This window comes from Aspergillus novofumigatus (genome assembly GCF_002847465.1).
Source record: "Aspergillus novofumigatus IBT 16806 chromosome Unknown P174scaffold_7, whole genome shotgun sequence".
In the NCBI taxonomy this organism is placed as follows: Eukaryota; Fungi; Ascomycota; class Eurotiomycetes; order Eurotiales; family Aspergillaceae; genus Aspergillus; species Aspergillus novofumigatus.
The window spans coordinates 1,718,160-1,733,966 of NW_020194280.1; the positions used below are offsets into that span (position 1 = coordinate 1,718,160).

A 15,807-nucleotide genomic window follows, 5' to 3' on the forward strand; every position below is an offset into this window, starting at 1 on the left:
TGGTAGAAAGGCACATATCTGCCCAAGGTTGAACTGAAGATTGTAACCATAGGAGGATAGGCTTTGGCTGAAAGGTCGATTCAGTATATCTACAGATGTATCATGTCTGTGGTTTCAGGGAGGAGACTCGTGATAGATCATTTTCTGAATAGATAGGAATGGTATGATATTACCATTTATGAAAGCTGTGAGCACGAGACAGTTGATACTAGCAGGATCCTGGGGACACACTGGCTCTTGAGTCTAATGAGTGGCTGTCGTACAATTTGTCGCATAGCTTTGCATCAGGTTCATAGGGTCCATATTACCCTCATGCGAGATTGCTGTAAACTCAACCTTTCCATGCATCTCCAAATTATAGAAAGACTTGGGCTTGAAAGGGTAGGTGTTATTGTCAAGGCCTCAACAGTGGAACTATATAAGTGAGACACCTTCTATGGCTTACATGCAGACCATAGTTTTCGTCCTGTAACATATTCGTGGCTAATGAAAAGTCTCAGTTATAATAACTTGCAGCCACTATATCTTATGATCCGAGACGCTGGCCTCTTCGTCTTAATCTCTTCATCGCCTGGCATTGACGGTCATATCCTCCTTAGTCTTCTCCAAGTCCCGGTCTGTAATCTAACATGGAGGTGGGTAGTGGAAGTCCTAACAATCAGAGGTCATAACCATATACCCACTTGGGCACCACGCAATGCTGCCACGGCACGGCCAAAGCAGTTGATAAACCGTGGCTGATGGAAAGGTTCCCCCCCAAACCCAACAATACACCCATCCTGTCCATCTACCGTCAGGTTGGATGTTGCTCATCTCCATGCTGTTAGAGGATATTAGACGAAGAGCAGTGCTGGGTGCATGTGTAGTGAAGCCCATGCGCTCCTGAAGACGCTGACGCAAGAGAACCTCCAGGGCATGGAGGTCCTGATCCTCTCTGTGGTGGACACTCATATCGCTGAGATAATACATGAAGAAATCTGGGAGGTGATAATAACGAGTACCATGCTCATATGCACGCGTTCGCAGCATGTCCTCCATGAAGTGCCGAGTAGCTATCAGCTGACTGCCCCGACCATTGCGGTAGAATATGCGGAGCATGTTGGCTGAGGTGAAGGGGTCGATATGCGGCCGGGTGGAGTCGAAGTATAACTGAGCAACAAGGAGCCTCATTGTGTCCCAGCGACTGCGTTTGTCTGAGGGTCACTCACGTATACCAATCGTCCGGATTTAGATAATGCAACATGTCATCCATAGTCTTATGTCTGATCTCCTCAGCAACGTCAAATGCCATCAGAGCGAGAGCCGTAGTGCCCAAGTCGTCCGGATAAGTATTTGTTGATAGCACCGGTGGCCCGTAGGCAAACACGTTCCAGTGACCTTCGGGGGATTAGGCTGGCCAATACAGACAAGGTCCCTGAAAGTCATCAACAAAGGCGGTTTGATGGGTTAATGAACAGTTCCCTGAGAGCTCTCGACTCACCCATCGCCTGTGAGATGCAACAGAAGCAGCTGTTGGAATTGGTCTCGGATCTCGATTCCTGCATCACTAACGCACCACTTATCCTTCGCCTGACTACGAAGCCATGCCTTACCTCTTGTGCGGGCTCCCCGACCAGATTGTACAACTTCTAGAGCAGCCTATCAGTATTTTCAAACAACAGTCCATGCATGCCGAGGTACTGGGCGCTAATGACGTTCTCAGTCCGGTCATCGACGAATTACGGTAGATTGGCCCGGAAGTCTAGCAGCTTTGAGGACTTGCTCGTAAAAAGCTCGCGCGGGCTTGCGTACTCTTAGTTTACCAGAAATGAAGACATCGTCGAAGATTTCCCAGCGCCGAACTTTCTCACAGAGTATCTTCAGCGAACTGCGGCTGCATACTAACAACAGAAATGTATCTAGTCAGTATTACCACCCCTGCAACTCCACCATCAAAACTAAGTGGCTGAAGTTCCTCAAGCGAATAAGGCATCTCGTCAATTCATGTGAACTCTGGTGTGTGTCTCTACTCCAAACTTGCCCTGGGTCTGGACGACCATGTTCCAACAGTCTGCATTGGAGTATCTGAGCAATGTTGTCAGGCCCATAACGAGCAGCTACCATCAATGCGGTCTCTGCTTCGTGGTCCCGCACCGATAGATCAACACCGAGCTCCACGGCGCGTTTCACCAGCTTCTCTCGTTCAAATGCAACCGCCTCGTGTAAAATCGACGGGGGGTCTGTATAAGCGGGTCCGCTCCATGAGTGAGAAGAAGTTCGAAAGCATCTTCATGACCATTGGTGACAGACAACCAGAGAGGCGAAATCCCATCAATGTCCAAGGCGTTGACATCTACCCCACCGTCGATCACCATCTGGACGACGGCGAGGTTGGGTTTCCGGTCTGCCTGAAGAATAGCGTGCAGAAGTGTTTCCTGGAATCTCGCGACAATCGAGGGGTCGGCCCCCTTAGCGAGCATGAGCTGGACGATTTCAGCAAAATTGCTGTTCCTGCCGCTTTGAGAACAAACCCAATGAAGCGGAGTTTTTCCCCCTAGATCCTTGGCCGACAAGTCAAAACCAGCATTGAATAAGCATTTTAGCAATTTTGTTGCGACCTCCAGAAATAGCAAGATGTAAGGGCGTATAGCCCTGACAAGTAGCCACCTGGTCCTGAGCACAACCTCTCGCAATGAGGTTGACGATTGCTTCGGCATTCTCAGCAACGGCATAGTACAATATGGTATAGCTCCATCTGTCTTGACACCGGAGTTGCTCATCAGTCACGAGGTCGGCGAGTTTTGGGACTGCAACGAGAAGCGATATGGTTTCGTCGGGCCGCAGGTGATCCACAATAAGCTGGATGATCTCAGTCGGCAGATGGAGTAACTTCGAGGCGTGCATGCTAGAGTCTAAGTTCATATTGCCTGTATGGGGATATTGCAAATTTTGTCCCTGTGTTATGGAGCAGGAGAACTAGGGACGTGCGCGATGGAAGGTGAAAGAAAGATGATGCTCTTGGGAGAAGATTTATAACAGAGATTGCACGCTTATGTTTTGAATTCTCCTCGTTTTGCCTTAGAATGAGGCCACAAGCTAGATTACATTCACTATGTAGTGTCCTTCATGAGCCCACATGATAAGAGATATTCACCAGGAGCCCTTCAAATGAGCTCATATTGAATTCTGCTCAGCTTTCTATTGTAACTAGAGATGAAGAGAACAACAGAGGGTATGTCGGTAGTGTGAATCCTAGATGAGGTCATTTAGAATTTCCATGTACGCTATGCCTCACTCGTCTCTAGATGAGGATTTAGGTTCTCAGAAATGCTCCTATTATACTCCAGTCTTTGCATCCTGTAGAAGATTTGGTTTCCATTATTGGCAAAAGGTCAGTTCATGGGCTGTCTATCTGGATCCTGTGATCATTCCTTTAATAGCTCTGATATTCTCCCTTCGTTTCTTTTGACTTATTTAACTTAATCATCTGCTCATCCGTTGTTATAGAAATGAGCATAAGTTTGTTCACATGCATCTTCATAGAGTTATGTATGACTTGTGACTGGTTATGGACATAAATTAGTCACTCACTTCATCTTGGCCTGAAAATGGACCAATCATCTCCAGCGTAACAATAGAGTCAAGAATGCGAGTGGGTCATGCCGGCGTCCAGATCTCGTATTCGGACTCGTGACGTTGGCGTTTCCGTAACTCGTTCTATTTAATCCATAGGAGCTCGCCCACTTTCGCAAACATTCCATTTTCTTCACCAGCCGAGTCGCCATCACATCATGAAAGCTCTCCTCCCCATTACGTCTGCCATCCTCGGCACCACAGCCGTGGGAGTCTACCTCTTCCGCCAGAACCTCAAATCCCGCGTCACAATAAAAGCGCAACACGGGCATCTCCCGCGCTCAGTATCCACCAATATCACCACAGCCCCTGATGAGGTCTTCACGGAGCAGACAGTAGCCGTCTACGACTCGGCCTCGATAGCCGTGCCACGCGGGAAACTCCCCGCCCTACCGACTGAAGAACTGCTCACGCGCTTGATGCGGCGAAATATGAGTAGCTTCACGAGATTGCCGCAAGCATATATCCTCCGAACGATGAGCACAGAGGCCGAAAAGCCCAGTTTCAAGGCTGCGAACCTCGAGCGTCTGGATTTCAAGGAGGGGGATCTCGTCTGCGGCGCTTACCGGGTCATTCTGCGGACGCCGGGGAAAGTGGAGTTTGAGCTTAAGCCGATGGGGGTCGTTCGGGGTCGTTTGGTGACTACGATTACGGAGAAGGACGATCAGATGGTGTTTATGAATGAAACGTTGATGTGGAAGCCAAAGGGGGAGAAGGGGGTGATGCCGTTGGAGACTGCGGTGGGCAAGTGGATGCATGAGTTGACGGCGTGGTGGATGATGGATTCGGGGGTGAAGCATTTGATGGATTTGAAGAATTGACGGTAGACTAATTGTATGGACGAATCTCCTCTCTTTCGCTGTCTGTGCGGTTGGATTTTTTTTTTCCTTTTTTCCTTCTTGTATGTGGTGATGAGTTTCTGTTCCGTTTTGGCTTGCATGTTTCATAGATGTTGCTGTTCAGCGTAAGCAGGTTAGAGTTAAACAAGATATGTATATTAGGAGGTATATAATTTAATTCATGTAACATCTGCTATTCAACCTCCAAGGAGGTAAAAGTCGTGGACTGTATCTCGCCGGATGAGATATACAGAGTGCAATACCTAGTAGATGAGAAACTTGTATTACCCTTGGTTTATAAAGTACGATTGCAGCTCCCATGCCAAGGAGTCGAGTAAGCTATATCATTTGTTCATTACTTCTTGGTGTATCATCACGATACGATGGCCGAATCTTTGCATGGGTACATTTGACCTGACACGAGAGTATTAACCTTATTATGGCTGCATTTCCCGATAATTATTACATCATTTTCTGTCATGTTCGTGCGCACTAAAAGCCAGTGGATAATGATTAGAAGCAGCTGGATCATGCTCTTCCTGTTCTGGAAGAAGATGATTGATCTCCGACATCAACAGTGGCCTAGAGAGGCAGTCTAGATCGATCCCCGAAAAAGAGAACGTGCTGTGTTCCTGAAAGACTTTCGGAGTTCATTGTCCAAGCTTCCAGCGACAACCTCAATCCGTACTAGCAATGAAATGCATGCCCAATGGTAAAAGCGGGCATTTGTCGATTTTCTGTCCCGTTGACCCCCACAAAGCAAAGCTAACGAGAGACTAAAGGAGACACTAAGGAATAGGCAGCAGACCCGATTGGATTCAGTCTTGAAGGATCCAATTTCTGCCCTGATTCATGATCCGGGATGCCCGTTGGCGATTCTCACTGGCCGATGTCAACCAGGCCGTTGATATTCAATCAGGGAATATGCAGCCAACCCGCGTGGTCTCTGTCAAAATCAGCAACTCCGATTTCAGGTGGAACTGGAGTCAGGACCATGATAACATGAAGCTCCAATGAACATGTACAACTGAGAAGACGAAGAGACAAGGTTTTGTCAATCTTAGTCTATATAGACCGACTACCTCTAGCTGCAATTCAAAACTGCCTTCTCTCTCACCCAACTTGAGTTTGATTAGATCTTGATGCGATGTAGTCGTCATTGACTCTCTTTTGCTAACTTGCAAACTTAATTAGATTTCCTAATGTCGCGAGTTGTTGAAAAGGCTTCTGATAATGCTCACGCCCTCTCATTGATCCCCAGCATTCCGTCGCAGTGTATTTCAATCTGGAGTCCACCCCATATTGGTTTCCCTTCCTTCGATTGTTTACCTTACATTGCTTACATTGCTTACTTCGGTATCCTATTATACACCCTCGCAGTCAGCATGGGAAGAACCATGCTTGTCTGCCTCGTAGGCAGTATCACGGCCTTTTCCGTTCTCACTGATCTTGCTATCTCCATTACTTCCTACATACTTCAAGAGAGCCCATCCAACGAACCCAACCCTACCAAATGGTGCAGCGTATCTCTCTCAGCCGTTAATTTCATACTTGTTGGTCTTCTAACCTATCGATTATACCTTGAGAGCGAACCTCAAGCAAGGGAATGGGTCCTGTGGAAATTCCGAGCTCGAGCTCTCTTCAGTCTCATCGTCTTCATCAATATCGGCATCATCAGCGGTGAGAGGGTGCAACACCTCTACTTCAGCAGTCCAGAGAGTTCATCCAGCAGCGTGTGGCTGTCTCTGAACATATCCCATGCCGTCCTATGGACGATCTCAGCATACTGTCAAGGATTTCTCTGTGCCCTCTCGTTCGTCCTCTCCAACATCCTTGACAACCGATCCGGTCGAGTGTCCAATCCATCCATTGATATCGGCCGCACAGCCGACTCGGTCTTCTCAACGACAAACCTCATCTCACCTCAGAGTCCGCAGTGGAGGAACCCTCTCCTATCACCCGTCCCCTCATTTCTCGACCCCTTACCATCCCCTCAGAGCGAGCTGAGCGTCAGAACAAGCATCCTCCGCTCCCCACTCCCAAACTACTACACCTGCAAAGACCCCGAGCCGCTCTTTCTGCAGACCCGCAGCAGGGAGAAGTCGCTCCAATCGACACCATCCATCGACACCGTCATTCGCTGCCCTGAATCCATTAACGGGGAAAGTACGGTAGCCATCACGCCGACTCCCACCCCGACCGCTCGCGAGTCCCTCCTCGAAGCTATTGAGAAGAACATCCACCCCCTCTTCAGACCTAGCACGCCGCATCTTTCTCCAATGCCGAATATGTCGACATCGATTATTGCTCCGTTGGAAAGTCGTGACCAGACGACCGTGACCTTACCAAGCCAGAGGGAAGTCGTCGATCCGCAGCTGTCGTCCGAAATGGCACAGCCTATACTACCATGTTATGTTCTCAATGCGACGGCGAGGAATAGCCTGGCGCGGTATGAAGATAGTAAGGTTTAGGGCTCACTGCCATTCTTCCGCTTGATGTGTGTCGTATGTCAACAAAAGCTTTATGGTTTGCACAATGCAGTGCTTCGCTGAAGATGAAAGTACATGAGCTCATCAATAATCCTCTAAATCAAATAACTTATTTATGATCACGAGATGCCATCTCAACCAAAATCAATACAGACCTCCACCAATAACCAGACAACTTCTGCTGAATCCAAACACAATCTACACCCCCAAACACTTCCCCAACCCACAACTCTCAAACCGAAACAACCCCCATCATTCATAATTGTATCTACTCCCCACTCCTGCAGTACCTTCTCCCCATCAACCCATATCTGGAGATCGCCGTTCCCATCAACCCCCACTTGACCAGAACAGACACCACATACCACCTCCCCACCTGCACACTCCCTAGACTAAAGGTCCTCATCTGGCGCTCACGAGGCGATCCAGTGACTAGACGAACGTAGAGCTGATCCTCCTGGACCCAGATCAGACCTGGTTGGCGATCAATGCCGGGTGAATCTGCGGTGAATCGCGCGAGATTGTAGTACCCCCGCAACGCGAACTGCCATTCTTCCTGGAGGGAAAAGGCGAAGCTGTGGAAGGTTGTGTCGCCGCGGTGGTAGGTATTATGGTTGACAGATTCATGTTTATATCTGAGTGTGTTTGGGTGTCTGTGCTCGAGTAGGTGGGTTATGTTGAGGGAGGAGGGGCCGGTGATGATGACGCCGGGGGTTTTTGGACTGCGCTGTTGTGTGGAGTGGCATGTGCGGTGATACTGATGCTGGATAGTAGAAATACTATCAACGGTCTCAAAAGCATTATGTTGGTAGATCGGGTTTAGAGAGCGGGTTTTTCATCTTTCCGCCATGTTGATGTTATCTGGCCCTCTTGTTTACGGTCTTGTGTCTAGAACTCTAGATCGGTGACTTGGCTCGTGGGAAACTCCGCTCTCTCCATACTAACCACACGTGGAGAAATGTCTTATCTCTGCTTATGAAATGGATGCTTCAGCAAGAAGTGATTAGCGTTGTGATATTTTGCTCCAACTGGGGCGGGGGGGATGGCCAAGGCCACCGCCAAGACCAACACGAGGCAAGGTAATGAGGCAGAATCCAGCTGATTTCTATAGCCGGATGAATTCTTATTCTATTCAATATTCTGAACAAACTGGAGGCACTGTCATATCGACAAGAACTGACCCTCGCAATATTAGCGACAATTTGTAACTAGGGATGAGCGTCCGGTCCCTCGCAGAACAAACAGCGGAAACTCTCCTCGTCGCCCTCTTTATAATCGGCTTGTGGTTCTTCTGGGCGGCGTCGTTAATCTTCAACGGCGTCTGGTATGCGCTTCACCCGACAGAGATTGTGAAGAAAATCCGTACGACTGGTGGCCGTCCACCAGTCGCTCTGTCTCGCTCTCGCCGCTCTCTGACCCTTACTCTGCGGCCGCAGCAGGAGGATAATGTTCAGCAACGATGTCACGACCAGCTCCAGTCCCAATTTTTTACGAAGCTGGCCCCGAGATCCGCTGCATGATATATCGCGAGATCCTTGTGCCTCCAAATGCGCTTCATGTCCGGCGGACCCATCAGAGACTCTGCAGCATGCCGTGCAGGAATCTAAACCCCCAGGCGGATAGGCAAAGTGATATTCACAGCTCCTGTTGGCCCCCTTTGGCAGACGACGGCACGGTGTTAAGGCGATTGCCCGGCGAACCTCCCCGTCAGAATCAGATACTGCCGCTGCTTTGCAGCTGTCGCGGAGTGTAAGTTTTCCTTCGGAGTCAAATACTCGGCTAGTAATGGCAGAGCCCATTGGCTACAGTTACACAGAGGCGATCCGTCTCCTCTACGAAGCGAATAGATTCCACTTCGACAGCCCGCTTACGGTGCAGGCATTACCACTGTGTATGGTTCCTCGTCGACTCGCATCAATACGATATATCAGGCTTGATATCCAAGCCTTTGAAAATCGGGCCATCGTCGCCGATGTTTCCTCCTCCTGGGAAGAAGCATGCACTGTCCTTGCTGGTATTGAGGCGCTGGAGGAACTTGTCGTCATCTTACGCTCACTCGACAAGGGGACAATGTACAAGCCGCTTCCTCTATTACCTCTGCTGAGGCCTTTGACAAAGATCACTGCCTTGAGGTATGTAGTGGAGGTGCCCCCTCTTGATGACCCGGAAGAGATTGTCGGCGGGTTGGGAGTTGTGCCATTCACACTAGAAACGAGGGACTTTCTGCATGGAGTGATTCATCAATGCTCCTGGTGGGGAAGGGAAGAATCGGAGAGACCCAGGTGGTTACCTCCACTGTGACTGTGTTAAAGTAATAAGAAGATGATGACGTGCACCTGTCCGGGAAAAATTGACGCCTGAATCTTTTTATCGATAGCACCAACTTTGATAATTCGAATTCAGAGTAATCATGTAATCAGACACTTCCGCTCTAATTGTGGAAAGCACATACACCGCAAACCAGTTGACCGATGTACTGACTAGTCAGTCCAGTTATGATCATGACGACCAGACTTCCTGGGAAGGCGTTTCTCGGACAGCGCTGTTTGAAGAGATTTCACCTTCTGGAGGTGCGTTTAATGAGCAGAGATCGGTCTAGTTCACGATTCATGACCAGGATGGAAAGCCAACCTAGAACACTGCAGGCGGAAATATATATTGGAGTGCGAAGGTGGTCGAGTAGTGGCTGGGAACCAGCCAGTCACGCCTGCGATTGATTCTTGCCTCTTTTCCGGTATAAATGGATAGCATAGATCTAGAGATGTTTATGAGATGGAACAAAGAAAGGTCTCTGGCTTTCTGCGACCAAGGAGTTTCAAAATAATGGTCACCCTCACTTGGACATCCCCCTGCTTGGTAATTCTCCTTCATAATTTCGAAAACGGCAAACCCCATCAAGAAATCCTCGATGGTCTAACGGTCATGATTTCCGCTTGTCACTCCAACGAGAACGAGCGCGGGAGACCAGGGTTCGACTCCCTGTCGGGGAGATTTCTTTTTTCCTCCACTCCCTTGTTCTTTTTCACTTATCCATATTTGTTCTGATCTATATTTGCACAGAGTATTATTCCATCGTCGTCTTTCTTTTCTTTCAGTTGCTGTCTCCTATGTCCACAACGCCACAAGCAATGTCAAGAATTTTCCGTTTCCGGAGACGAAGCCTATTCCGCCACCGCAACGTGACCATAAGAATAACATTTCCTAGAGTCGTTAAAGAGAGTATGGATCAGGGCAGCTTCGGACAATTTGGTCATGACCTCATCCAGGCCAATTCCATGTGTCAGGGGAATTCCATGTGTGTCTGCAAGGAGGGTGGTCGTGGCTTGACCCGTCAAATGTCGGCGCAACACTCGGGAATTCATTCCTACAATTAACTCGTGCATTTGACTGTAGAATATCTACACCGCATATTGAACAAACCCCGATATGATCAGACAAACACTTGACATCATCAGCCAAGTTAATGGTGGGAACTGGACTCAATGGGTCGGCGATCAACGGCCGCGCCTTATTGCCTGAACCGGCCGGATTCGCCGACCCAAACAGAGATAGGCCTGGTACTTAGCTCACTCTCTACCCCAGACACAGTCCACCACTCATTCTCCTTCACCATCGCATCATCCAAGCCCGCAATGACAGCATCGCATAAAAGCCTCTTCATCTTTCCTGACAACTATGGCAAACCCTTCTGCCGAGCATGCGCCTGCCGCTGGGCCCTCCTCCTCGATCTCCTCCGTTTCCGGCACTCACCAATCCAGATTGCAGTCGGCGACCGAGAGTGAGGCGTCGCGACCGTCCGGCCATGGAGTAGAGCCGAGAGATTGGTTCGAACTCCAACAAATTCCAACTCAGGGTGACCACCCGGATGAACTCTCCTCGGGATCGATATCTTCGGGGGAATACCGAGTCACTGCTCGTCGCACGGTATCCCGGGGTAGCTCCAGTCGGCAGCCACGCAACGGGGTCTTGGGCTACATTCAACGGTTCTGGGCAAATCACGTTTGTTTGACGGTGCCACAAAAGAGCAACCGTGACCATTTTGGTACGTATGCTTATTTCTGATTTATCGCATTGGATGGAATTTATTTTCGAGGTCCATTCTCCGCCTGCGGAACGGTATTACGCAAAAGCAATTCGAAAGCTAACAGCATCTAGCGCTGGAACGAACATTCTTGGCGTATATCCGTACCTCGATCACCGTTGCCATGCAGGGTGTGTTGATCGCTCAGCTGTTCCGTCTGCAGAGCAAGACCGCTGACCATGCTCGCCTGGGTTACTATAGAGTTGGGATACCTCTTGCGGTTACCTGTCATGTGGTTGCCATTCTCGTCGCTCTGATGGGAGCGTATCGGTTTTGGAGACAGCAGAGCGCTGTAGCACATGGGAAGGTCTGTGCTGGGGGTTGGGAGCTGAATTGGATAGGGATTTTCATTGGTCTGGTAGGTATGCTCCCTTCTCTTGAGTGAAAGTTTGCTAATGGATATAGGTGAATCTGGTGATTTTCATAGTCTCGATTGTTATTGCGGCCGGAATATCGAACAACAACATGAGATGAGGGCTATGTTTGTCGCATTTTACGATCAGACCAGACTCTGCTCAACACAATGATCGATATGTTGATATCAAGGACTGATCTTCTCGTCGTCATTCAATCGATCGAAATTCGATTGACGAGGACGAGAGGCACGCATCTGAACACCACACCGAAATCGGTGCTCAATTGCGGAAGGGAACATCCTGCTGTACAACATCGTCTGTATCTGCTATGTCCCTGACAGAAACAGAACAGACCTTTGCTGCTCGCAATCCTCCATGTCACAGCACGCGTACTCCTCCTGGGGTTACTGCGAGAAGAATATCGATTCCGCATCTCGTCCCTGGAGGCGGGCTCCCCGGAGCGGAGGTCTTTTCCGAGTTCCAATGAGCCACCAGCATTTCCATCGTGGGCGAAACCCATGCATTCCATGGCTGACTGCACCCGTGCGGCGGGCACTGAATCTGTCCGATAACATCCTCTATTACTCGACTGGACGATATGCGTTGCCCCAGCTTCCGCGAGATCATGACCTTGATTCTTGTCTGGTTGGATAAACGCAATATGTGGTATATCAGAAAAGCACTAGTTTGAGTGGAACCATAGGATGAGATGAGCCAACGTGCATATGCACCGGAGTGCAAGAAACAATTGATTGGATATCAGAATTATTAAATTAAAGTATGGGTATATGGTGGTATCATCCGTTGACATCATCCCTGTCGCATACAAATTTTCTCTCGTCTCTCGTCTCCCGGCGACAAGCAAGCTGGATTATCATGAACTTAATCCACCGCCTCTCGACAGGGACATCGACATCATACCTATGCAACCTCGACTGTCTGCATCTGGGTTCCCTCCGTCGCAGCCGTTTCCCTCTTCCTCATGCCTGCGAACCCGGGGGCGTCACACTCCAGAATCCCAAGCATGGCAAGAACAACGATGACGAAGAGCGCGACGAAGAGCAGCCTGCTCACTCGCATTAGCCACGTCAACCCACCCAAGGGGGATTATAAACGGATGTGAAAAAAATAAACATACCACGAGAGCACCGCAAACGCAATCACTGCATTATAGTAGTCGGACGAAGCGCCCAGCCCATCCAGCTTGGCCGCGATGTCCGCAAAGCATGCGAGCCAGAACACCATCGTCATGAAGTAGACGCCGCCCAGCGCGCCCGTGATGATTGTGTTGAGCCGTGTTCCGGGGGCGGCCTTGACGCGCAAGAACCGGGGGAGAAGGAACGCGGCGACGGAGACGAGCATGGTCCAGACAGCGGTGAAGATCTGGAAGGCGACGATGCCAGGGACAGAGAACTTGATGGTCTTGTAGGAGTAGCCCCAGGTGCTGGAGGAGTCGTAGACGGGGATTCTGCGGGAGCCGGTAGAGACGGAGGCGATGTGGCCGCCGAGGCCGAGCTCAATGACGGCGAAGACGAACGCGACGCCTAGGAGGGCGGTGGGTATGATTCCCGGGAGGCGCATTTTTGCTATCTGCGAACTAGCTGTCTAGTCTTTTGTGATGTTTACTGAGTGGCAGACGTGCAGAGCTGGCGGCGCAGGTTGTATTTAATAGCCTTCAGATTAGCCTCATGACTACCGCTTGGGCTAAAGCTCGTGTCGCGGCATGATTCCTCTCGGCTTGGCCTTCCAATCACGCTGGATGAAAAATGCCTTGCCGTTGTTGACTGGTCAAAGACAAGCGGCACAGGATGTGATTGCTCGTATTCCTGCAGATCGACAGATCAGAACCAGTAGGAATGGGATGGGATCTGGTGGTGTCTGATTTGCGAGATTTCTGCCTTACAGTAATAGTAGAAAGGTAAACATCGTGAAAATGGAGATGAGTGGAGATGAGTTCGTATGGGTGTCGATGGACCTTTGGGACGGATGGGGCTATTATGAGATAGCCTCAACCTTCTTCCTTGTTTTCCTTTTTAGGAAGGCTTTTCCTTTCAGCTCTGGGCGATCTAATTTAGTATCTCGCTTCTCATATCCCTTTCCGAATTTGTGGTTCCTTTATCAGCCTTGTGCAGCCTTGCGCTGTACCATGAGGCTGAGCCTGTGCCTGATGGTGTTAATGCTTTCAACACGGCAGCAAGGTCTGACATGCTGTCATATGATGCGCAAAAGACAAGTTTACTGGTTATCTCGTCGCAGCTTTGGCTTGCGCACAAACCATGACACTACAACTCGAGTGGAGCTGATCAGCAACGGCTCTTTCCGATTCGGACTCAGCCCTGGAGGCTATTCTAGACTGATTTCTGTTAAAGTTTTCACTCTGTCCGTACTCAGGGTCCTTCAATCTTAGATTTGCTGTCAATGAGTCACTTGCACGCGCGCATATTCCAGCTCAACAATCAGTAGTCTGTGTGTGGGATCGCATCCTGCTAATATGCCCTGCTTGACAGTTATACATACAATACATACATTGCTGTATCCGGCCTTGTTTAAAAGGCAGGAGCCTGGTAACCAACGCGAGACTGACCATTACTGGCAAAGGGTTACTTAAGGATACATCCGTCCGACTTGGGCCGCACGAATTGACTCGGGCGAGCTTGTCGACCTGTCACCTAATCAAAGCTGAAACTGTATTGAGCCTCGTCTAATCCAACCAATAGAGTAGACAATCCCGTCCCCGCTAGCAGTAAATGATCCCACCACATCGTCGAGCTGAGAGTGTAGAATGATCATGGCTTCGGAGTTTGGTACTTGCTGGATTCGCGAAGGCACAGACTAGCCTAATGCTAGTTGCATACCTTGACCTGATTCCTTTACTCGCGGGCCATATACAAGTATCTAGCTGTCCTCATCACGTAATTCACGACCGTGAAACGTCGTGTATCTATAATGCCATTGACATGACTGATGCGATGTCTATAGAGCTAGGAGTCTCCAGCAGAGACGAACTGCGTCAAAGAGAATAAACTCCCTTGAACACCACAAAACGGAGACGGTATTCTCTGACCATCCTGGTATAACCGCAGGATAATCGGGTTCAGCCAGACGGGAGTTACCCATAGAAAGAAAAGGCCAACCCAGACATACCCGATGGCCTTTCTCCAACGGTAACTCATGCGTTTGATTATCCCATGGCAAGTCCACCACACCAGATGTTCGAACGCGATGCCCGGAATCTGCAGACAGAAGAACCACAACGCTCCGCTCTGGTCCAGGGATACCCCGAATCCCAGATCCATGAGAAAATGGACTAATCCCGACGTGGCGAACGCCATGATAAGCCGGAGACTCTTGGCAACAATCCCCTGCGGGAGTCGCAGGACGTCGTACAGTAAGAAATCGGCGTTCGATGTGACCAGCTTGCGCAGGATCTGATGCCAGGCGATTCTACTTCGATCAGTATGTAGGTGCCAGCAGGGAAAATGAACAACTCTCACTCACCCCCAAACCCGCGTCAACGAGTACATATCGCCCAAGTCGCCGAAAACCGGCGGCCAGTCGACGGGCTCGTAGACCCCCAGCGCGACGAAGAACATGGCAAGGAGGCTATACGTCCCCAGTATAGCCGCTCGCGTGACGAACCCAAAAGAGACGGTGAATAGCATCTGGACGAGCGCGCGGCGCGCAGTCCATTCCTCCCAAGTAGGGAGTAACACCTTCTTAGAGTCTGAGATCTCGGAAATCATACCCGCGAGACGAGCATCCCCCGCATCGATAGTGCAGAAATGCAGCACAAGCAATGCACCGCATACGTTGAGCGCATACCGGCCCAGAAAGTCCCACTTGTCCGGGATGAATCCCGGGTCATGCTTGTCGAACGCGGGGACAGCGCGGATCTGCCACGGGGTATTCACGCGACGGTAGTTGAACGCCATTTCGACGGACCAGACGAGTCTTCTCCAGTAGCTTTTTCTGGCGGCAGTCTTGCTTTGACTGAGTTTCGTCTCCCAGGCGATCTGCTCGTCGAACGAGACCCGACTCAGCATCAGCAGGTCGATCGCGTTGAGCACGTTGACCCAGCACATGGCCGCTAAGGGTCCACGCGCGCGAGTCTCGGCGAAGGTCTGCCGGACTTGAGTCTGGAATGAGTAGGCGAGTGCGATGACAAGTACAGTGACAGCCGGTCTAAGTTTGGAGTAGGGCTGTGTGAACGTGATTGTCCATCCCGTCAGGAGTTGGACGAGTAGCCATTGTGTGAGCGGGATGCTCCATGCTGATAGCGAGTTAAGGTCCATGGATGACTTTTATGAAATGAAGTTAAGGTAGCAGGGGGGGGACATCTGTTGATTTAAGACTGGACATGTAGTCATGCCTGTTCAGCTGCATGATCAAGTGTTTGATGTTTTGCTAATATTATTGCTTTTTTCTGTGTG

General features: G+C 49.8%; 7 protein-coding genes and 1 non-coding gene across 8 annotated transcripts; 5 read left to right on the forward strand and 3 right to left on the reverse strand.

Annotated features, from left to right (window-relative positions):
• Positions 1-243: 243 nt before the first annotated feature.
• On the reverse strand, positions 244-2,901 carry P174DRAFT_434170 (ankyrin; the record flags this gene model as incomplete). The annotated part of the gene is made up of 10 exons (XM_024825850.1): positions 244-372; positions 446-483; positions 792-1,183; positions 1,209-1,377; positions 1,481-1,487; positions 1,593-1,628; positions 1,723-1,873; positions 1,913-2,219; positions 2,276-2,597; positions 2,647-2,901. 10 exons carry the CDS (start codon positions 2,899-2,901, stop codon positions 244-246), a joined length of 1,806 nt encoding a protein of 601 aa, XP_024679696.1.
• Positions 2,902-3,770: 869 nt separating this feature from the next.
• On the forward strand, positions 3,771-4,646 carry P174DRAFT_395049 (uncharacterized protein; the record flags this gene model as incomplete). Its single annotated transcript, XM_024823660.1, has 1 exon — positions 3,771-4,646. One exon carries the CDS (start codon positions 3,771-3,773, stop codon positions 4,431-4,433), a length of 663 nt encoding a protein of 220 aa, XP_024679697.1. The 3' UTR covers positions 4,434-4,646.
• A 1,190-nt stretch (positions 4,647-5,836) lies between these two features.
• On the forward strand, positions 5,837-6,922 carry P174DRAFT_375423 (uncharacterized protein; the record flags this gene model as incomplete). Its single annotated transcript, XM_024822622.1, has 1 exon — positions 5,837-6,922. One exon carries the CDS (start codon positions 5,837-5,839, stop codon positions 6,920-6,922), a length of 1,086 nt encoding a protein of 361 aa, XP_024679698.1.
• Positions 6,923-8,088: 1,166 nt separating this feature from the next.
• P174DRAFT_506665 (uncharacterized protein) lies at positions 8,089-9,295 on the forward strand. Its single transcript, XM_024831318.1, has 2 exons — positions 8,089-8,689; positions 8,749-9,295. The coding sequence occupies exons 1-2, from the start codon at positions 8,400-8,402 to the stop codon at positions 9,239-9,241; spliced, it is 783 nt and encodes a 260-aa protein (XP_024679699.1). The 5' UTR covers positions 8,089-8,399; the 3' UTR covers positions 9,242-9,295.
• Positions 9,296-9,842: 547 nt separating this feature from the next.
• P174DRAFT_t143 lies at positions 9,843-9,930 on the forward strand. The gene has a single exon. It is a non-coding gene; the product is annotated as a tRNA-Asp (tRNA).
• Positions 9,931-10,615: 685 nt separating this feature from the next.
• P174DRAFT_463248 (DUF202 domain-containing protein) lies at positions 10,616-11,406 on the forward strand (the record flags this gene model as incomplete). Its single annotated transcript, XM_024830239.1, has 2 exons — positions 10,616-10,982; positions 11,096-11,406. The coding sequence occupies 2 exons, from the start codon at positions 10,616-10,618 to the stop codon at positions 11,404-11,406; spliced, it is 678 nt and encodes a 225-aa protein (XP_024679700.1).
• An 892-nt stretch (positions 11,407-12,298) lies between these two features.
• Positions 12,299-12,958, reverse strand: P174DRAFT_463249 (uncharacterized protein; the record flags this gene model as incomplete). The annotated part of the gene is made up of 2 exons (XM_024830240.1): positions 12,299-12,443; positions 12,516-12,958. 2 exons carry the CDS (start codon positions 12,956-12,958, stop codon positions 12,299-12,301), a joined length of 588 nt encoding a protein of 195 aa, XP_024679701.1.
• Positions 12,959-14,358: 1,400 nt separating this feature from the next.
• P174DRAFT_423956 (wax synthase family protein) lies at positions 14,359-15,669 on the reverse strand (the record flags this gene model as incomplete). The annotated part of the gene is made up of 2 exons (XM_024825162.1): positions 14,359-14,821; positions 14,876-15,669. 2 exons carry the CDS (start codon positions 15,667-15,669, stop codon positions 14,359-14,361), a joined length of 1,257 nt encoding a protein of 418 aa, XP_024679702.1.
• Between the last annotated feature and the right edge of the window lie 138 nt (positions 15,670-15,807).